Source organism: Pseudophryne corroboree, chromosome 2 (genome assembly GCF_028390025.1).
Source record: "Pseudophryne corroboree isolate aPseCor3 chromosome 2, aPseCor3.hap2, whole genome shotgun sequence".
Lineage (NCBI taxonomy): Eukaryota > Metazoa > Chordata > Amphibia > Anura > Myobatrachidae > Pseudophryne > Pseudophryne corroboree.
The window spans coordinates 908,417,749-908,441,615 of NC_086445.1; the positions used below are offsets into that span (position 1 = coordinate 908,417,749).

The 23,867-nt window shown below is 48.5% G+C and overlaps 1 protein-coding gene across 1 annotated transcript in view; it reads right to left on the reverse strand.

The window, feature by feature from the left end:
- The window catches only part of SCARF1 (scavenger receptor class F member 1), a 299,113-nt gene that overhangs the window by 269,079 nt on the left and 6,167 nt on the right, over nucleotides 1–23,867 (reverse strand). The window contains exon 2 of the mRNA XM_063956091.1: nucleotides 1,340–1,709. Within this exon, the coding sequence (XP_063812161.1) occupies nucleotides 1,340–1,452 (113 nt within the window). The 5' untranslated portion in view covers nucleotides 1,453–1,709. The remainder of the gene's footprint in view (nucleotides 1–1,339; nucleotides 1,710–23,867) is intronic.

Genomic DNA, 23,867 nt, shown 5'->3' on the forward strand with positions numbered 1-23,867 from the left:
TTACTATGGGCAACACAACCACTTCTCATTTTATAAGCTTTAGTAAATCTAACCTCTGGTCTTGTCCTGTACTTACAACTGGGGCATTTTACAGCATCCAGTTACACTTTAGATGAAGGGTGCACTTTAACCAATTAAAACTACTACACATGCACAGATGCCACATGTCGTAAAGTTAATACCAATATGTCATCAATTAAATTACTAATGAAGGCAAAAATAGGTTTCAAATAAGTAATGTAGTGGAGAAAATTAGAAATAGTTTAATTTAATAAAAAGGAGAAGTTCTAAAGTGGTAATAGTTCTGCATATTGACCCTATATAGGTTTTCCCACTTCCCGTACATCTACGGTGCCCTTCTATTTTGTGGAGACATCTCCAAAGCCCAGAAAGTAGGTGTGCAACTTAACATGCATTGAGGACCCAATAAGCAAACCAGCACATAACTATGATGTCATGTGGACGCAATGAACATCCAAAAATGAGGCACACTGTGTGATGACACATGGGGGGTGATTCCGAGTTGATCGCACGTAGCAACTTTTTGCTGCTCGTGCGATCAACCTGACGCTGCCTATGGGGAAGTGTATTATAGCATAGCAGGGCTGCGAACGCTTGTGCAGCCCTGCAATGCTAAAAAAGCTTCAAGTAAAACAAGACCAGGGCTGCAGTTACTCACCCAGTGCGACGGATCCAGCAATGAAGGTCCCGGTCCTGACGTCAGACATCCGCCCTCCAAACGCCTGGTTCCGCCTGCATTGGACTCACCATGCCTGGAAACGGATAAGTATCCGCCCCGGAACACCTCCCGCCTGTCCGTTTTCTTGCGATCGCCGCTGCGATCACATTTCTCGCTGGCAGCGTCATTGCTCGGCAACGATCGTGACCAGGCAACAATGCACGTGCGCAATGCGTCCGCCACGCATGCGCATTTCCGACTCGTTCGCACCGCAGCGAAGAACCGCTGCGTGCGAACGGGTTGGAATGACCCCCATAGAACTGACCAAGTAAAGAAGTCCTGTCTGTGACAGTCTCAGAGATGGTTGAAGTAACAACAACAAACTATACAGTGCACTTGATAAACTGAAGAGAGCTTTACATTTTCCTCTTCCATAATCCAAGTAATAATAGCGGATAATTATACCTCTCCTATTATTGCGAACATCCTCTGTAACTGCTATTGCTGAATATAGAAAAACTGCAGATAATGTAGAATCATTTTCCTGGAAATACAGACTGGGAACCTATTTTGCTTTTCTAGGAATGAAGTATAATGTAGTTCAGCAAGGAAGTAAACAGACTGTACTGTATCCAAGCACAATAGCAGGCGAGTGCTTACCTGTCAGATCTACAGACATGTTTCCCAGTGGAGTCCAGTTCCTGAGAACTCAGTTCTTGCAGCCAAGCCCAGTATAAGAGCATCAATCTCAGATTCCTGGTATAACTAAGCATTGTCACCGTCTTATTACACTGGGTCAATGGGAAATCCTATAGTGGCTGAGAAAAGACCAGCCAGTGGCTGTTCTGAAGTCCTTCCATCATATTCTTAAGCAGGGAGAGGTCTCTTCCCTGCGATATCCCTGTGTGAATTGCCCTCTTGTCGGGATCAAGTTCCTTCTTGATTTTTTCCTGAGGATGTAAAGGAGGGGGCACAGAATTCCTGCCATTGAATCCGACCAGTGGGAGGGGGGAACTGTGACATACAGGATCTGAAGTGCAATAAAAAAAAAACGTAAATGACAAAATATTGCAACACAAAAAAATACTGTACATAGGTTGCTTAAATGTACATACATCCAGCTGTATCCTCTACTGGAATTGAGTCTAAAGAAGGCTGAAAATGTTCCTCTTTCACAGAGTGACCTTTCTAGGTATGTGCGGATATACTGTAGGGGTCTCCAAACACATTTCACATGGGACTGGGAAAAGCTTATGGGTTTGAAGTAGTGATGTGCACCGGAAATTTTTCGGGTTTTGTGTTTTGGTTTTGGATTCGGTTCCGCAGCCGTGTTTTGGATTCGGACGCGTTTTGGCAAAACCTCCCTGAAATTTTTTGTCGGATTCGGGTGTGTTTTGGATTCGGGTGTTTTTTTACAAAAAACCCTCAAAAACAGCTTAAATCATAGAATTTGGGGGTCATTTTGATCCCATAGTATTATTAACCTCAATAACCATAATTTACACTCATTTTCAGTCTATTCTGAACACTGAACACCTCACAATATTATTTTTAGTCCTAAAATTTGCACCGAGGTCGCTGGATGGCTAAGCTAAGCGACCGAAGTGGCCGACACAAACACCTGGCCCATCTAGGAGTGGCACTGCAGTGTCAGACAGGATGGCACTTCAAAAAAATAGTCCCCAAACAGCACATGATGCAAAGAAAAAAAGAGGCGCACCAAGGTCGCTGTGTGACTAAGCTAAGCGACACAAGTGGCCGACACAAACACCTGGCCCATCTAGGAGTGGCACTGCAGTGTCAGACAGGATGGCACTTCAAAAAAATAGTCCCCAAACAGCACATGATGCAAAGAAAAAAAGAGGAGCACCAAGGTCGCTGTGTGACTAAGCTAAGCTACACAAGTGGCCGACACAAACACCTGGCCCATCTAGGAGTGGCACTGCAGTGTCAGGCAGGATGGCACTTCAAAAAAAATGTCCCCAAACAGCACATGATACAAAGAAAAATGAAAGAAAAAAGAGGTGCAAGATGGAATTGTCCTTGGGCCCTCCCACCCACCCTTATGTTGTATAAACAGGACATGCACACTTTAACGAACCCATCATTTCAGCGACAGGGTCTGCCACACGACTGTGACTGAAATGACTGGTTGGTTTGGGCCCCCACCAAAAAAGAAGCAATCAATCTCTCCTTGCACAAACTGGCTCTACAGAGGCAAGATGTCCACCTCATCATCATCCTCCGATTCCTCACCCCTTTCACTGTGTACATCCCCCTCCTCACAGATTATTAATTTGTCCCCACTGGAATCCACCATCTCAGGTCCCTGTGTACTTTCTGGAGGCAATTGCTGGTGAATGTCTCCACGGAGGAATTGATTATAATTAATTTTGATGAACATCATCTTCTCACATTTTCTGGAAGTAACCTCGTACGCCGATTGCTGACAAGGTGAGCGGCTGCACTAAACACTCTTTCGGAGTACACACTGGAGGGAGGGCAACTTAGGTAGAATAAAGCCAGTTTGTGCAAGGGCCTCCAAATTGCCTCTTTTTCCTGCCAGTATACGTACGGACTGTCTGACGTGCCTACTTGGATGCGGTCACTCATATAATCCTCCACCATTCTTCCAATGGTGAGAGAATCATATGCAGTGACAGTAGACGACATGTCAGTAATCGTTGGCAGGTCTTTCAGTCCGGACCAGATGTCAGCACTCGCTCCAGCCTGCCCTGCATCACCGCCAGCAGGTGGGCTCGGAATTCTTAGCCTTTTCCTCGCACCCCCAGTTGCGGGAGAATGTGAAGGAGGAGATGTTGACGGGTCACGTTCCGCTTGACTTGACAATTTTCTCACCAGCAGGTCTTTGAACCTCTGCAGACTTGTGTCTGCCGGAAAGAGAGATACAACGTAGGTTTTAAATCTGGGATCGAGCACGGTGGCCAAAATGTAGTGCTCTGATTTCAACAGATTGACCACCCGTGAATCCTGGTTAAGCGAATTAAGGGCTCCATCCACAAGTCCCACATGCCTAGCGGAATCGCTCTGTTTTAGCTCCTCCTTCAATGTCTCCAGCTTCTTCTGCAAAAGCCTGATGAGGGGAATGACCTGACTCATGCTGGCAGTGTCTGAACTGACTTCACGTGTGGCAAGTTCAAAGGGTTGCAGAACCTTGCACAACGTTGAAATCATTCTCCACTGCGCTTGAGTCAGGTGCATTCCCCCTCCTTTGCCTATATCATGGGCAGATGTATAGGCTTGAATGGCCTTTTGCTGCTCCTTCATCCTCTGAAGCATATAGAGGGTTGAATTCCACCTCGTTACCACCTCTTGCTTCAGATGATGGCAGGGCAGGTTCAGGAATGTTTGGTGGTGCTCCAGTCTTCGGCACGCAGTGGCTGAATGCCGAAAGTGGCCCGCAATTCTTCGGGCCACCGACAGCATCTCTTGCACGCCCCTGTCGTTTTTTAAATAATTCTGCACCACCAAATTCAATGTATGTGCAAAACATGGGACGTGCTGGAATTTGCCCAGATGTAATGCACGCACAATATTGGTGGCGTTGTCCGATGTCACAAATCCCCAGGAGAGTCCAATTGGGGTAAGCCATTCTGCGATGATGTTCCTCAGTTTCCGTAAGAGGTTGTCAGCTATGTGCCTCTTATGGAAAGCGGTGATACAAAGCATAGCCTGCCTAGGAACGAGTTGGCATTTGCGAGATGCTGCTACTGGTGCCGCCGCTGCTGTTCTTGCTGCGGGAGGCAATACATCTACCCAGTGGGCTGTCACAGTCATATAGTCCTGAGTCTGCCCTGCTCCACTTGTCCACATGTCCGTGGTTAAGTGGACATTGGGTACAACTGCATTTTTTAGGACACTGGTGACTCTTTTTCTGACGTCTGTGTACATTTTCGGTATCGCCTGCCTAGAGAAATGGAACCTAGATGGTATTTGGTACCGGGGACACAGTACCTCAATCAAGTCTCTAGTTGCCTCTGAATTAACGGTGGATACCGGAACCACGTTTCTCACCGCCCAGGCTGCCAAGGCCTGAGTTATCCGCTTTGCAGCAGGATGACTGCTGTGATATTTCATCTTCCTCGCAAAAGACTGTTGGACAGTCAATTGCTTACTGGAAGTAGTACAAGTGGTCTTCCGACTTCCCCTCTGGGATGACGATCGACTCCCAGCAGCAACAACAGCAGCGCCAGCAGCAGTAGGCGTTACACTCAAGGATGCATCGGAGGAAGCCCAGGCAGGAGAGGACTCGTCAGACTTGCAAGTGACATGGCCTGCAGGACTATTGGCTTTCCTGTGTAAGGTGGAAATTGACACTGAGGGAGTTGGTGGTGTGGTTTGCAGGAGCTTGGTTACAAGAGGAAGGGATTTAGTGGTCAGTGGACTGCTTCCGCTGTCATCCAAAGTTTTTGAACTTGTCACTGACTTATGATGAATGCGCTGCAGGTGACGTATAAGGGAGGATGTTCCGAGGTGGTTAAAGTCCTTACCCCTACTTATTACAGCTTGACAAAGGCAACACACGGCTTGACACCTGTTGTCCGCATTTCTGTTGAAATAATTCCACACCGAAGAGCTGATTTTTTTGGTATTTTGACCAGGCATGTCAATGGCCATATTCATCCCACGGACAACAGGTGTCTCCCCGGGTGCCTGACTTAAACAAACCACCTCACCATCAGAATCCTCCTTGTCAATTTCCTCCCCAGCGCCAACAACACCCATATCCTCATCCTGGTGTACTTCAACAGTGACATCTTCAATTTGACTATCAGGAACTGGACTGCGGGTGCTCCTTCCAGCACTTGCAGGGGGCGTGCAAATGGTGGAAGGCGCAAGCTCTTCCCGTCCAGTGTTGGGAAGGTCAGGCATCGCAACCGACACAATTGGACTCTCCTTGGGGATTTGTGATTTAGAAGAACGCACAGTTCTTTGCTGTGCTTTTGCCAGCTTAAGTCTTTTCATTTTTCTAGCGAGAGGATGAGTGCTTCTATCCTCATGTGAATCTGAACCACTAGCCATGAACATAGGCCAGGGCCTCAGCCGTTCCTTGCCACTCCGTGTCGTAAATGGTATATTGGCAAGTTTACGCTTCACATCAGACGCTTTCAATTTTGATTTTTGGGTCATTTTACGGAACTTTTGTTTTTTGGATTTTACATGCTCTCTACTATGACATTGGGTATCGGCCTTGGCAGACGACGTTAATGGCATTTCATCGTCTCGGCCATGACTAGTGGCAGCAGCTTCAGCACGAGGTGGAAGTGGATCTGGATCTTTCCCTATATTAACCTCCACATTTTTGTTCTCCATTTTTTAATGTGTGGAATTATATGCCAGTATCAATAGCAATGGCCTACTACTATATATACTGTGCACAACTGAAATGCACCACAGGTATGGATGGATAGTATACTTGACGACACAGAGGTAGGTAGAGCAGTGGCCTACTGTACCGTACTGCTATATATTATATACTGGTGGTCAGCAAACTGTGCAAAACTGAAATGCACAACAGGTATGGATGGATAGTATACTTGACGACACAGAGGTAGGTACAGCAGTGGCCTACTGTACCATACTGCTATATATTATATACTGGTGGTCAGCAAACTGTGCAAAACTGAAATGCACCACAGGTATGGATGGATAGTATACTTGACGACACAGAGGTAGGTACAGCAGTGGCCTACTGAACCGTAATGCTATATATTATATACTGGTGGTCAGCAAACTGTGCAAAACTGAAATGCACCACAGGTATGGATGGATAGTATACTTGACGACACAGAGGTAGGTACAGCAGTGGCCTTCTGTACCGTACTCCTATATATTATATACTGGTGGTCAGCAAAATTATGCACTGTACTCCTACTATATACTACAATGCAGCACAGATATGGAGTGTTTTTCAGGCAGACAACGTATACTGGTGGTCACTGGTCAGCAAAACTCTACACTGTACTCCTCCTATATAATACTGCTGGTCCCCAGTCCCCACAATAAAGCAGTGTGAGCACTGATATATGCAGCACACTGAGCACAGATATGGAGTGTTTTTCAGGCAGACGAGACAACGTATACTGGTGGTCACTGTCAGCAAAACTCTGCACTGTACTCCTCCTATATAATATACTGGTGGTCCCCAGTCCCCACAATAAAGCAGTGTGAGCACAGATATATGCAGCACACTGAGCACAGATATGGAGTGTTTTTCAGGCAGACAACGTTTACTGGTGGTCACTGTCAGCAAAACTCTGCACTGTACTCCTCCTATATAATACAGCTGCTCCCCAGTCCCCACAATTAAGCAGTGTGAGCACAGATATATGCAGCACACTGAGCACAGATAAGGAGTGTTTTTTTCAGGCAGAGAACGGATAAAACTGGTGGTCACTGATCAGCAAAACTCTGCACTGTACTCCTCCTATATTAATATACAGCTGCTCCCCAGTCCCCACAATTAAGATATAACTAAGCAAGCACAAATATTTGCATCAACAATGAATAAACGGAGAGGACGCCAGCCACGTCCTCTCCCTAACATTTCCAATGCACGAGTGAAAATGGCGGCGACGCGCGGCTGCTTATATAGAATCCGAATCTCGCGAGAATCCGACAGCGGGATGATGACGTTCGGGCGCGCTCGGGTTAACCGAGCCATACGGGATAATCCGAGTATGCCTCGGACCCGTGTAAAATGGGTGAAGTTCGGGGGGGTTCGGTTTCCAAGGAACCGAACCCGCTCATCACTAGTTTGAAGCACTCTTCCAACAATGTAATCCATATTATTATGAGTTGCACATTAGTTCACCCCCCCCCCCCCACCCCTTTATTTATAATATCCCATCAAAATATAATAATCACAATGAACCATTATTTGGGCACTTAATGATTAAGGCATAGTAGTTAATATATGTTGATAATATGTTTTATTGTAGTAATGTGGTTGTATTCAGACTAAGGAATTTAGGTTGTTTTAGCTGGTCTGTCCTAGTCCAGCAGTGAAGAATGGATGCAAGTAAATGGCATGCCCTGCCACAGTTTTAGCATTCCCTAATACACCTGTAGTTTTACAACAGCTGGAAAACCACAGGTTGGTCAAGCCTGCACTAAACAGTGCATGTTTTCCATATCTCCATGCTGGAGCACAGGTGTATGTATACATCACTGGCTGACATAGTTTAAAAGATCCACAGGTGGTTCTAATTATGTCACTTGTGATTCTGTGAGACCTGGAAACCATGCACTGTTAAGGGCCCTACACATTGAGCGATCCGCCGCCGAACTGCCCGACGGCGGATACAGCCGACGGTGACCCCCCGTCACCCGGCTCCATAAAAGTGCAGGCTAATATGGACGAGATCGTCCATATTGGCCTGCATCCACAGGCGACAGGGCACCAGCGATGAACGAGCGCGGGGCCGCGCATCGTTCACCGCTGGTGCCTCCACACTCAAAGATATGAATGGTATCTCGTTCATTAATGTACGTGATCGTTCATATCTTTGAGTATTATCGTCCAGTGTGTAGGGCCTATAAGTGTGCTTCGAGGACTGGATTTGAGAAGCCCTGTGCTAGAGGTTAAAGTAGGCTGACCATATTATCCCTTTAACCTGGGACCAGGTTCTGTGGCTGGCTGACTACAAGCCTGCATTTCACCTGGTTTTAAACAGCCACAGAACCTGTGTAATTCATGAGTGTCCCAGGTTAAAGGGATAATATGGTCAGCCTAGTTAAAGGTAAGTAGAGTTTACGTTCAGAACAAACTGAAACTTAATGTAAATGTCAGTTATAAAACAAGGTATTTTTCAGGCAGCAAATAATGGGTTAATAGCTTACAGCTGTTCTACAGCAATAGATCTCAACCTCAACCCTCAAGTTTCCCCAGCAGGTCATGTTTTAGATGTCTGTCTGTGGCAATACTTTTAATACATAAACACATACTTGCCTACCTGACCCTCTCCATGAGGGAGAAAATGGTGTTTATGCATACTTGCTTACCTGACCCTCTCCATGAGGGAGAAAATGCTCTGTTTCTGGACTTTCCTGGTAATGTATGTGGTAAACTAGTTAATTGATAAGAAAGGTGTTTCACCACAGGTGATGGCAATCATATATTACCAGGAAAGTCCAGGAACAGAGCATTTTCTCCCTCATGGAGAGGGTCAGGTAGGCAAGTATGCATAAACACCATTTTGCTATTAATGGCATTGCCCTTTTAATTATCAGACCTAAACGCGCTGGGAAGTTAGAAATGTGATATCTCCCTTAGATAACACAGAGCCAACCACGCTAGAAACCTGCTGTTGCTGCCATACAGGGGGAACTGACAGCCCCTTGATAACCAGGTACCCAAGTCATACCTCCCAACATGACCCTCTCCAGGAGGGACAGATTGCTCTGCTCCTGGACTTCCCTCTTAATTTATGATTGCCCTCACCTGTGCTGAAACACCTTTCTTGTCCATTAACCTGTTCAACACAGGTGATGGTAATCATACAGTAAGAGAGAAGTCCAGAAGTAAAGCATTCTGTCCCTCCTGGAGAGGGTAATATTGGGAGGTATGAACCAGATCAGTGTTTTACTGGGACATCTCCCTACCAACACTGTTCTTCCTCAGGAGAGTGCTTTGCTGGGGTTACAGCTCCTGTACACAGCCTACAATGCAGCCAGTGATCAGATCTTCACGTCTCCACTCGTTGGGTTCTTTAGTAAGGTCTTATGGCTCTACACACTGGGCGACATCACTGCACGATATGAACGATCTCGTTCATTAATGAACGAGATAACGTTCATATCGTGCAGTGTGGAGGCACCAGCGATGAACGATGCGCGACCCCGCGCTCGTTCATCGCTGGTGCCCTGTCAGCTGTGCATGCAGGCCAATATGGACGAGATCGTCCATATTTGCCTGCACGTCTACGGTGCCAGGTGACGGGGGGAGTGATGAAACTGCTTCCCCCCGCCGCCGGGTCGCCCGTCTGCCGTATCGGCGTTCGGCAAGCTCGGCGGCACATCGCTGAGTCTGTAGGGCCCATTAGAACTTCTAGGTCGTGTATCTTCAACCTACACACAGTTTTCTATTAAAGCAGAGGTTCTCAAACTCGGTCCTCGGGGGCCCACACAGTGCATGTTTTGCAGGTCTCCTCACAGAATCGCAAGTGAAATAATTAGCTCCACCTGCGGACCTTTTAAAATGTGTCAGTGAGTAATTAATACACCTGTGCACTTGCTGGGTTACCTGCAAAATATGCACTGTGTGGGGTCCTGAGGACCGAGTTTGAGAACCTCTGTATTAAAGCATGCTAAAACGGAGGCAGGGCATGCTGGGATGTGTAGTTCCACAGCAGCTGGAGAGCCACTGGTTGAAGACCCATGCCTAGGCTATTGTTGCTTGTTTTAGGTGTTTTATTGGGTGGTATTCATGTGACAGCCGGTCAGCTGACCGACAGTCACATGACCTCCTCCACCAGCCCGACGGGTCACTGTCCCGATGGTCGGCATGCCGACCAACAGGGACTATTTCCAGTCGTGGGTGTCCACGACACCCATAGAGTGGGAATAGAACCCGTGGCGACTGCAGGTCGCCACCAAGCCCGCAGCGTGGCGAGCGCAGTGAGCCCGCAAGGGGCTTGCTGCACTCGCCCCTCCCCGCCGGGATCCCGGCGTCGGTATGCTGCCGGGATCCCGGCGTTGGTAAGCTGACCGGCGGTCAGGAGACTGCCGGTCAGCCGTACTACACCCGTTTTATCTTGTATCTGCATTGGCAATAAATGCGTTGTATAACCCTGCTCTTTGCCCAAATGATACCGAACCCACTGGGGGTCTCAGATCCTATCCGTTTGATAGATAGACAATGTCTAGTTAGACAGTCAATAGATAGACACCATATATTAGACAGACATTAGGTCGACATGGTCAAACGGTCGACATGGTCAAAAGATCGACATGGAAAAGGTCGACAGGTCAAAAGGTCGACAGGTCAAAAGGTTGACATGGTCAAATGGTCGACATGAAAATGGTCGACATAAAAAAGATAGACAAATGTTTTTTTTTTATGTAACATGTTTTTGGATTATTTCATACTTTCTCTATCCATATCGGCATAGAGTTGGTCGCAGCGAGCCACCATGCCCGAAGCGTGCCCCGCGAGGGTATGCTTTTCTACAATTGGGGGTCCCAGATGACAAAACTATCCACACAAACCACAAAAATGCAAAAAACATGGTGTCTACCTTTTTCATGTCGACCATTTTCATGTCGACCTTTTGACCCTGTCGACCCTTTGACCTGCCGACCTTTTCCATGTCGATCTTTTGACCCTGCCGACCTTTTGACCCTGTCGACCTAATGTCTGTCTAACATATGGTGTCTATTGACTGTCTAACTAGACACGATCTATCTTTCATACCGGAACCGCCTCAGATAGCACATAGCGCTGGTCAGCTGAAGGAGTGAAATAGCAACTTGCTATCCTCACAGTAGGGAATGTCATTGCACCTATTTTGTACATGCAAAGAGCATGATTATTCCAGATCTGTCCATTCTCCTGGCCAGAGCCGGCCCTAACCAATATGATGCCCTAGGCAAGATTTTGGCTGGTGCCCCCTAGCACCACCGCTAGTTCTGCAGGAGATGCCTGGTATGAGTCAGCTGGCAGCTCTGCTAACATCGGGTGCCTTTTGTTTATGAAAATGCATCTTATTTGCATTACTATGTGGCTAGGATGCACATGCAGCTTCTGCTGATTAAAATTATATGCAGCATGGCTATATTCTGTGTGTGACTGCGGCTGTATCTGCATACGAAATGCTACATTACAGTGATTTCCAGGAATACACTGCAACGTAGCATTTCGTATGCAGATACAGCCGCAGTCACACACAGAATATAGGCATGCCGCATATCATTTTAATCAGCAGAAGCTGCTGGTGCCCCTAAGCAAACCAAATGCCCTAGGCATTTGCCTAGTTTGCCTATGCCTAAGGCCGGCTCTGCTCCTGGCCTATACATACTTGTTTTGTTTTTAACTACCTTCATCTATGTACCCAGGCCCGGCGCTTACCGCTCAGCAAAGGGATGCAGTGCAGGTAGGCGCCAGGGCTAGAGAGGCGCTGTCCCTGCCCTGCATCCCCGCTGCTGCGGCTGGGCCCCCTGCTGCTGCTGCTGCTGCGCCTGTGTGACAGGCACCGGCGCTGGCAGCAGGCAGCTTCAATCTGACCTCCAGTCCTCCTCCCTCACTTGACAGCCGCTGTGTTCGGCAGAAAAGGGGGCAGAGCTTAACGGCGAGGAGGGCGCGGAGCTACACGGAACAGGGTTCCAGCTTGAGAGGACAGGACAGAATGCAGTACTCTGCTGATTTTGAGGTACTGTAAGCAGGAGAGGGGGAAAACAGGGGGGGAGGGGGGGGGGGGGGGGTGTGTGTGTGTGTGTGTGTGTGTGTGTGTGTGTGTGTGTGTGTGTGTGTGTGTTATTGTGTGGGGTGGGGGGGAGGGAGTAGTAAAAACACAGCACTCTCTGGTGCCATCTTGCCCCCCCTCCTCCTGCCATCTTACCCCCCTCCTCCTGCCCACCACTCACCCAAGGGGGGTTGTTGTCATGCAACTTATTAACATCCCTGTCTCGGGGCTGACTGAGGATAAAATCCATGGCTGCCAGTCCTCATTTCCCTGCTCAGGCAGAGAATGCAGCATCTGCTACTGCATGCAGGGAGGTTTACACTTGTACTGTATGCATACCTCCCAACTGTCCCGATTTTCTCTGTCCCACCCACGGGCCGCAGTGTCCCGCGGGGGGGGGGGGGGCATTGTGAGGCTCCTGTCACTCGCTGCCCTGCGTAGCAGAGCAGCTGTAAATAGACGCTGTGCGCATGCGCACAGTGTCTATTCTCAGAGACGAGAGGGACTGGGGGCATGCCAGCAGCTCACAGAGCGCTGGCCATGCCCCCATAGTGACGAAATGTGGGTGCGTGGCTCGTGATCGCAGTACTCCAGTGAAGCCACAACCCATTTTCCATTAACCACGCCCCTTTTCATACGGGCGCAGCTTCACCGTGCGAGGGTGTCCCAAGTTCCTCTCTATAGAAGTTGTGAGGTATGCTGTATGTAGCCTCCTCCATATTAGATACCATCCTACTATAGACAATGTGGAATACATACTAATTACCGGCGGGCAGGATGCCAGCTGTCAAGATCCCGACAGCAACTTCCCGGCTGCCAGAATGCCAGCAACTAGGTGAGCATTTTGATTCCCCTTGCAGGCTCAGTGACTCACAACGCTAGCCACAGGTTCTATTCTCACTCTGTGGGTGTCATAAACACCCATGAGTGGGAATAGCCTCTGTGCGCCGGTATTCCAGCTGTTGCCATTGTCAGCTATCGGGATTCCGGCGGGATACTATTGTGTGGCCATGCCCCTTATTTTTGAAACCACACTCCCTTTTTTCAATGCTCACTGTCCCTTTGTAAAATATGGGAGGGCGCAAATTTATAGTTTGCAGGGGGGCGCCGAACACCCTAGCACCGGCCCTGTATGTACCGTTCCGTAAAATGAGTGCAGTTTTTAGGTTGGTCAGTTTATTGTCATGCTTGTGTTTGCTGAATAATGGGATTCATTATAAAGAGGCTATGAGGGTTCCTTTACAAACACTGCAATAAACAGAGCGATGCAGGTCTCTAATACGTGAGACACAGGATGACACAAACTCCCTCTATAAGCTCAGACTTCCCTGTGTTACTTTGCATGTTCCTATCATTGTTACAATCAGTGCTGCTCCTTGTCATCTTTTACTGCCATGAGCAGTCAGCGATTTTGTAGGAAGCACCTTTTTCCTGAGCAGATCAGGCTGGGTCTTCCTGACATTCCCACTCCGTCCTTTGAGCTCAGCACACAAGAAAGTCTCATGTAATTCCTTTAGCCATAGGACCAGTGATCCAAAACCTGCATCTTATTTATCAAAAATATCAATTATGAAAACCTAAAGAAAATAAATCACGGTCTAAATATAGTAACCCGTACGCAGCTGAACAATTGGCTCTTAGGAAATACAGTAAGGCAGATTGTAATTAAGGAAAGAACAGGAAGTGTGTGATTCAGGAGGAAGAGGCTACTACATTGTCTACAAGTCAGTGCAGCTTTTCAGTGTCAGGTTGGTAGTAGTTACATCTCAGATTGAGATGAGGAGAAATATGTAATGAACCCTTATGTGCCTGTAGTCAGGCTATGTACGACAAGGCATACAGCACAGTAACTGCACTTTGTTTTGTCAACTTGCCACATATTTAAGGGGCAGTGGATTAGGAAAACAGCATTTTCGTGTTATCAGCACCCGCTGATCTGACGTGTCACCAGATTTGCAGTGGGTAGGGATGGAACAACCTGTAGCAAACAACATTATTTGCGCATAAACAGAAGACCAGAGTATTTAAGATGCATGGGCTGATCTTAGACAGTGACGTAGCTGAGTGATCGAGTTAGTGAGGTCAGGGCTGGATGTGACACCGGCAGTGTCATAATGTAAGTAAGGGAAATTAAACAAGCGGTTAACCAAAGCCCGACAGTTATGGTGCCCATACACGTGTGCGATTGCATTCAACGCGATATCGGGCCCGATTTCCCTTAAGCTCACCTTGAGATAAATCGCATCGAAAGTGCATTTTTTGTGCATTCAATGCGCATACAATCCTGCGCTTTATCGCATGCCCCTTACGACCAGAAATTGGGTTGCATCGGATGATCGAATGCGACCACATCACATGCTGACCAAAGCAGACCAAATTTATCTGCAAGATCTTTAAAAGTGTAAATAGAGGACTGCATACCTCCCAACTGTCCCGCTTTCAGCGGGACAGTCCCGATATTCGGACCGTCCCGCTGTCCCACCCGCGGGCAGCAGTGTCCCGCGGGTGGGGGGGCAGTTGGGGGGAGGCTTTGATCACCCGCTGCTCTGCAAAGCAGCCGGTGATCACTGAATACATGCTGTGCGCACGCGCACGGCATGTATTCAGAGCTAGGAGGGGAGCGGGGGCTGCCCAGCTGCTCAGGGAGCGCTGGGCACACCCCCAAAAGGCAGAAAACCGGGCCGTTTGACGAGGCCACGCCCATCGCGAGTGAGGCCACGCCCCCTTTTCGTGGAGTGTCCCACCTGCTTACACCCAAAAGTTGGGAGGTATGGACTGGGCTATCTGGGGGATATATAAAGAGGCAGCCATTTTAACTCTGTGCACTTCTGTTTGCTCTGTGATTAGAAAAGTTTGGTTTATACCTGCTGCTTGTTCCACATTGCTAGCTACCGTGCACTGCTTTGTTCTGCTTGCATTACAAAGTGTTTCTATACTTCTGTGTGTGTAGAGATGGATTCTACTACAAACGTTAGTATGGCAGGGAAGGCTCTGCCTCACCCCACCGCACTTCACTGATTGTACTCGCTATCAGGCTCTCATGTGCTGCTCTGTGCTGAAGATGAGGGGAGACAGGGAGAGGGCCCAGCAAAGGCGGAGGGAGAGATCTTGCTGGACCAAGGAGTGGCTGCTTATGCGGCCTACTCGCTCCTACATGCCCCTCCTGGATGAGATCAGGGACAACAACCCGGATGACTACCGCAACTTCCTGCGCATGGATGATGACACATTCCAGGAGTTGCTGCATATGGTGACCCCCCTCAGCGGGATACCAAATGGCGGGTTCCTATCCCTGCTGAGGAGAGGCTGGTGGCTACCCTGCGGTTCCTTGCTACCGGACAGTCGTTTGAGGAGCTGAAGTTTGGGACCCGTATCTCTGCGCAGGTTTTGGGACCCATCCTACTCGTGTATAACCTGCAAGGCTATTATCAAGGTGCTTCAGTACAAGTACTGTAAGGTAAGAAAATTACACCACACATTGCAAAATAAAACATTTTGTTACACCACAAGCAGAAAAAGAAAAAATGTTCTTTTTATTTCAAGGCATAATTTTATTAAATATGTGGCCAACATGGCTAAACTTTAGCAAACAGTATAAATTTTCATAATGCAGCACATCTGCATCATTACATTTATGAAAAAAAAAGAAGCAATATATAGCGACAAATGTGGTGTATCTGATACTACGCCATTGAGTGGCACCGCAGCCAAGGGCACAATGCACACATGCAACTTGGGGTAGGAAGATGGGTCCCGGTACCATCAACCTGCACCAAGTTGCATGTGTGCATTGTACCCCTGGTAGCGGTGCCACTCTACGCCGTAGTATCAGAATGCACCACATCTGTTGCTATATATAAGTGCATGAATACACTTGTGAACCAAAAAAAAAAAATTGTATATATAAACATAAGTATTTTAGTAATATGCGGCCAACATGGCTGAACGTTTTCAAACACTAGAACTTTATATTTGTTTCTTCTAATTTTAAATATAAATATGGTGCAGTATGATATACAGTGTTTTTTGAGTGGCAGCGCTTTCAGGGGCACAATGCACACATGCAGGTAGGCCCGGCTTCAGGCTCCCCGGCACCATCAACCTGACCCAAGCTGCATGTGTGCATTGTCCACCTGAAATCGGCGCCACTAAAACACTGTATATCATAGTGCACCAGATTTATCGCAATATATACCAGGGCAGCAGGAATTTTATATATACCAACAGATGTGGTGCATTCTGATACTACGGTGTCGAGTGTCACTGGTGTCAGGGTCGCAATGCACACATGTAGCTAGCGGCAGGAAGATGGGTCCCCGGTACTATCAACCTGTCCCTAGCAGCATGTGTGCACTGTCCGCCTGAAAGCGTTGACACTCACCGTAGTATCAGAATGCACCACATCTGTTGGTATGTATAACAAGGGCAGCAGTAAATGAGAATCAACCTACATTTGAAAGACTTGTCTCCACCACATCCTCTTGTTCCCCCTGTGACATCAAGGAGGTCAAAATTGCGGAGGGGACGGTGGATGTGTGGCTGGTTTGGGAAGGGTAGCTGGGTTGAAGAGGAGATTGGATAGTGGGGGAAGGGTGGGTATATGAGGGTGGGGGTTGACGATAACGGGAAGAGTGGCTGGTTTGATGAGGAGGGGTTTGTGGAGGAAGGGTAGGTGGATGGGGTCTGCGGTTGCGGATAACCGGAATGGTAGCTGGGATGCGGAGGAGGATCGGTACTGGAGGAAGGAGTAGGTGGGTGGTGAACTTAAGGTCAATGGGAGATGAGGAGCAGGTGCTTGAGGTTCTGGCCCATGAACGTTCCACGCTGGTGTCAGTTGTCCTGTAAGTGTTTTGTACAAAACCTGTGACACCAGGCGCTGGCACTCTACTTGCTGCTGCTCGGAAACTTTACACATGGTTTTGCTAACATATGACGCAAAGTCATAAAATTCATCAGGTTTCCGGAGCAGCTGTGAACGGGCCTCCAATAGTAGCAGGTCTTCCTCAAATTTTGTTTCCCATGGCTTCCTCCTGGAACCCTGTAGATGTGGAGATTTCGGTTCCTCTGGTGATGTGTTGTTGAGTTCAGGGGTACGGCTGAGGTCTTCAGGTGTCTGTAGGGTAAAAAAAAAACATATTTAGTATATATTAAAGTTGTTTTTTTTTCTTTTAGTTCCCTACAACCGTGGAAGAATGGCAAGCTATTGCAGAGGACTTTGACAGGAGCTGGAATTTCCCAAACTGTGATGGTGCGATAGACTGGAAACGTGCGCATGACCAAACCCACCAACAACGGGTCGGACTACTTCAATTATAAAGGCTACTTTAGCATTGTTCTCATGGCGGTGGTCAATGCAAACTATGAATTTATTTTCCTGGATGTTGGGAAAAATGGTCATTGCTCAGATGGTGGATCCTTGAAACATATGCGCTTCTACGATAGGCTCACCACCAACTCCATTCATCTGCTGCCTGTTGAGCAAACAAAGAATGGCCTGGGATTTGTGTTCGTGGCAGATGAGGCCTTCGTACTGCACGAACAGATAATGAAGCCCTACCCGCAAAGAGTCCTGAACCACGATAGGCGCATTTTCAACTACCGCCTTTCTAGGGCCCGTCGGGTTGTTGAGAATGCATTTGGAATTCTCAGCAACCGGTTCAGGATCTTCCACCGACCCATCAACATGAGGATGGACAAAATTGACCGTGTAGTAACAGCATGCTGTATACTGCACTACATGCTCCGACGCAAGGCCACAAGGCAAATGCCTTTGCTCCCAGCAGGACCGGAAGACCCCAACAAGCCAGTGGTGAAAGTGACGATTTTCTCGGTGGGACCACCTGCAGTAACCTTACGTGGCACTGCAAGGGCAAAAGAGGTACGGGAAAAATATGTATTTTTTAATGGGGACGGGGCTGTGGCATGGCAGGAGGAATATATTAGGTAAAAACAATTTAAAAGCAACTTCCCCCTTCGGCCTCCTCCACATCCAGACTTCCTACCTCAGACTCTGCCATCACCACTAGGGACTCCTTAGCTGACCGTTTCTCCAGGAGGAAGTTTAGTTCTTTGTAGTACCACAGCTGCGTCACATACACCTTGTCTGCACCGGTCCCTGACCTCTTGAACTCTTCCACCTTGCGGTTTTCTTTTACAAAGACTGGGGATCATTCCGAGTTGATCGTAGCCCTGCAAAATTTTGCAGGGCTACGATCATGTCCATAGACATGCGGGAGGACGCCCAGCACAGGGCTATCCCGACCCACATGTCAGTGCCAGCCCACCCCCGCAGAAGTGAAAAAGCATCGCACAGCGGCGATGCTTTAGCACTTTAGGAGTAGCTCCCGGCCAGCACAGCTATAGCTGTGACATCACGCAGCCGCTGCGACCCACCCCCCTGCACGGTCCGGCCACGCCTGCGTTGGCCGGACCATGCCAACGCAGGCGGCCAAATGCCGCCGTTCCGCCCCCCCGCCCAGCGACTGCCTCTGCCAATCAGGCAGGGGCGATCGTAGCGCAGCGACAGCCTTCGGCCGTCGGGCATGCGCAGTTCTGACCCGATCGCGCCGCTGCGATAAACTGCAGCATGCGATCGGGTCAGAATGACCCCCACTGTTCGTATATTGGCAATTTTCTTCCGGACCCAGGCCACCGAGGCCGCACAGAAGGTGGGCTTCAAGTACTCCACCAGGCGGTTATAAGCAGCCTCCCTCTTCTGTTTGTTGCTGTAGTCTGGTGAGGACGTCAGCCACAGACACTCCTCCTCATGGTACAGGCTGATAAAGACCAATAGGAAATTGCGGCTCTCATAGGACATCTGCAGAATGCAAAATAAGGAAAATGAATAAACATGAAAAAAGTTCCATTATTCTAGTTAAATAAAGTTTGTTTTCTAGTATTATTCTGGTTATATAAAGTTTGTTTTCTAGTTACTGCTGTGAGTTCTGAAATATGTTGTGATAATACATTGGTGTGCAGGGTCCAGCCGCATAATGGTGGCCAGTGGCACATTATAATGGTGTTTAGGGCGTGGCCAGAGGCTTGCAGTGGGGCAGCATTTTGGCCAGGGGGCCAGTATAATAGTGGGTGCAGCAGCATAATGGCGGCCAATGGCGCAGTATAATGGCGTCTAGGGCGCGGCCTGGGGCTTGCTGTGGGGCAGCATTTTGGGCAGGGGGCTAGTATAATGGTGGGTGCAGCAGCATAATGGTGGCCAGTGACGCAGTATAATGGCGTTTAGGGCACGGCCTAGGGTTTGCAGTGGGGCAGCATTCTGGGCAGTGGGCCAGTATAATAGTGGGTGCAGCAGCAGTGGCTTGCAGTGGGGCAGCATAATGGCATTCATGGTGCAGCCATGGGCTTGCAGTAGTGCAGCATTTTGGGCAGTGGGCCACTATAATGGTGTGTGCAGCAGCATAATGGTGGGCAGTGGCGCAGTATAATGGCGGACAGGGCACAGCCAGTGGCTTGCAGTGGGGCAGCATTTTGGGCAGTGGGCTGGTATAAATGGTGAGGGCAGCAGCATAATGGTGGGCAGTGGTGGTAAAACAGAATAATAATCATTGGTGGCCAGTGGTATAGCCTGCCTACCTTGTGCGGTTTGTTTGGGAGCTCAGCAGCGTGCTTCCAGCCTCCTCTCCAGTCATGTGCACAGTGAGGGGAAGAGGAGTGGCCAGGAAGTCTGCTCCTGTCTTCACATATCGCACATCGCAGTGTGATGAATCGAAAGTGGTAAAAAACAGCATGTGATCGCACCGTGATTCAATAAATATTAAGTGCAGCACATTCTATCTTAAGACGCGAGATTCGACCGTTGTGCCCGCGCATCGCGTCGCATGGTACCTAAAATGTGCATACAATCCTTCGATTTATCTCACAGATGCGGTCGAAATCGAAGGATTGTACCTGATCTCACAAGTGTATGGGCTACATTAAGCTTCCCATGCAACTTTTTTTTCCACTATGTAATCATACAGTGACCTCTTACAATTATTGCTACAAAACATCTTAAAATAAACTGAAAAGACCATTAAGATGTATATGATCATTAAGGTTTACAAACTTGGTCACCTTTAGATTGAGAAAGGAAGGAGCAGGGACCCCCACAAGCACGGAGTAGCGAAGTCGGGCTCCTATTAAGGCCAAACACATTTTTGGGCTCCCTGGCTATTTAACAAGGGACGCCCCAGCTGTCTACGAGTACTGTGAAAGTACCCCAAGTCTATCTCTCGGTGATGAAGAATCTTTATTATGCTGGCATTAACGGTAAATGTCATATATGGTCCCCCTGGTGCTGGCAGCACACGTATGTTCATCTTATAAAAGATTGAATTCTTGTTCGCAGTTTGCATTGTAAATGTTTTTCCTTTTCCTTAGATAGTTTATGTTTCTTTAATAAAGAAAATGGGGAAATGGTGAGGATGGTACACACATGGCTGGCAGATAGTTTGAACACAAAACACTACAATGACAGTGGACCAGGGCATGTGAGGCTTGCATGTTCTCCTCACATCTGAATGGAATTCATCTGGTATCCATCTGTGAATAAAAGAAAACTATATACTGGTAGGCTAAATGGCTCCTGACAAAATGTGTGTGTTCCAATGCGGCCGCGACGGATGTGAATGAGGACAGTGCTGTGTAATGAAACTGACACAATGTAATTAGTATGCGGACACTGTGGGCGGGATGTACTAAAGGAAAATGCGTAAAACCCCCGAAAACAGTGTTTTTACTGCATTTTCAAATGTACTAAGAGCCTACCTATAGAAGCCTATGGGCTTATCGCCGACTGCCGCAACCCGCCACCCCCCCCGGCATACCTTCCTCCAGGCAGCCCTGGACCCCGAAGGTGATCTCCTCCCCATAGCAACACAGCCGAAGTTCCTTCCGGCTGCAGGGGGAGGAGGAGGCGCCGGGGGCAGCCTGCTGCTGCTACCCAGTGTTGAAGGAGTCTGGAGAGCCGAGGTAGATGACAGAGACCCCCCGCAGACCACCTCACAGGTATCGCGAGGGGCCTCCATCACCGCATTGCGATATTGACCGCATATGTTAGTACATATGCGATCAACATCGCTGCGATAAGCGTCGAGGGGCGGCAATGTATCTTAATACATCCCGCCCTGTGAGAGGAACGGACCGGTCCAGTTGGGTAATTATGATATAAGACAGAATGTGACAGAGGGAGTGTCATGAAGGGCGGAGGTAAGATTAATGTTGTTATTATTTTATTTAAATAACATTAATAAATAGTGCTGCTAACCATGGAATTCAATTATTTAGTGGAATTAAAAACAAACAAAAATATCAATAAACCCCTGTGGCCTGTAGTACACCTTGCCGAAGTATTGGGGGTGGGAACGCAATAGAAATTGATCTATCATATGTGAATCCCCGAGCACAATCCTCATAAGATGCAGATGAACTTGATTGTTGCCCAGACCCATCACATTCTTGAAAGACAAGGTCTTACAATATTATTTATACAGCAGAGAAGTTCCCATGCTTGGAGGTCATCCTCCTGACAGACGTATAATATGGATGCTTCTATCCTTACATAATATATAATGTGCGCTAAACACCCATACTGTACTTTGGTCCATCCCTTCTAGTGTCCTATCTCTTCATATGGAGTCATAGGCGCAAGATGCACCCAACACATGGAGAGGATTTATACAAATTTTCCTGCACATGGGCAGCAATGGAAGACGCATTTCGCACACAGGGCCGGCTCCAGGCATGTTCGAGTCGAGCGCCCGCGCAGGGCGCCACCCTTAAAGGGAGCCGCCCTCTGGCGCCGCCATGTTGGAGCCAGGAGCCGGCCCTGTCCTATGCTAAAGTGATCTGTGCGCGCTGTTCGGCACCGGCGTCTGATGTCAGACACCGGCGCCGCACAGATCACTTAGAGGCACAGGCGCCGCACAGCACTCCCCCTCCCTCATCGCCGGCACTGCAGGTACTCTGGGGGCATATGTGGCACTGTGGGGGCATTAATGTATCTGGCACTGTGGGGGCATATCTGGCACTGGGAGCATTAATGTATCTGGCACTGTGGGGGCATATCTGGCACTGGGAGCATTAATGTATCTGGCACTGTGGGGGCATATCTGGCACTGGGAGCATTAATGTATCTGGCACTGTGGGGGGCATTAATGTATCTGGCACTGTGGGGCATATCTGGCACTGGGATCATTAATGTATCTGGCACTGTGGGGGGCATTAATGTATCTGGCACTGTGGAGGCATATCTGGCACTGTGGGGGCATTAATGTATCTGGCACTGTGGGGGGCATTAATGTATCTGGCACTGTGGGGAATATCTGGCACTGGGAGCATTAATGTATCTGGCACTGTGGGGGGCATTAATGTATCTGGCACTGTGGGCCATATCTGGCACTGGGAGCATTAATCTATCTGGCACTGTGGGGGCATATTTGGCACTGTGGGGGCATTAATGTATCTGGCACTGTGGAGGCATATCTGGCACTGTGGGGGGCATTAATGTATCTGGCACTGTGGGGGCATATCTGGCACTGGGGGCATTAATGTATCTGGCACTGTGGGGGCATATTTGGCACTGTGGGGGCATTAATGTATCTGGCACTGTGGGGGGCATTAATGTATCTGGCACTGTGGGGGCATATCTGGCACTGTGGGGGCATTAATGTATCTGGCACTGTGGGGGGCATGACTGTATCTAGCACTGTGGGGGGCATTAATGTATCTGGCACTGTGGGGGGCATCAATGTATCTATCTGGCACTATGAGGGCATATCTGGCACTGTGGGGGGCATTACTGTATCTGGCACTGTGGGGGGCATTAATGTATCTGGCACTGTGGGGGCATATTTGGCACTGTGGGGGCATTAATGTATCTGGCACTGTGGGGGGCATTAATGTATCTGGCACTGTGGGGGCATATCTGGCACTGTGGGGGGCATGACTGTATCTAGCACTGTGGGGGGCATTAATGTATCTGGCACTGTGGGGGGCATCAATGTATCTGGCACTGTGGGGTCATTTATCTATCTGGCACTATGGGGGCATATCTGGCACTGTGGGGGCATCAATGTATCTGGCACTGTGGGGGGCATTAATGTATCTGGCACTGTGGGGTCATTTATCTATCTGGCACTGTGGGGGCATATCTGGCACTGGGAGCATTAATGTATCTGGCACTGTGGGGGGCATTAATGTATCTGGCACTGTGGGGCATATCTGACACTGGGAGCATTAATGTATCTGGCACTGTGGGGCATATCTGGCACTGGGATCATTAATGTATCTGGCACTGTGGGGGGCATTAATGTATCATGTCACTGTGGAGGCATATCTGGCACTGTGGGGGCATTAATGTATCTGGCACTGTGGGGGGCATTAATGTATCTGGCACTGTGGGGGAATATCTGGCACTGGGAGCATTAATGTATCTGGCACTGTGGGGGGCATTAATGTATCTGGCACTGTGGGCCATATCTGGCACTGGGAGCATTAATCTATCTGGCACTGTGGGGCATATCTGGCACTGTGGGGGCATTAATGTATCTGGCACTGTGGAGGCATATCTGGCACTGTGGGGGGCATTAATGTATCTGGCACTGTGGGGGCATATCTGGCACTGGGGGCATTAATGTATCTGGCACTGTGGGGGCATATTTGGCACTGTGGGGGCATTAATGTATCTGGCACTGTGGGGGGCATTAATGTATCTGGTACTGTGGGGGCATATCTGGCACTGTGGGGGCATTAATGTATCTGGCACTGTG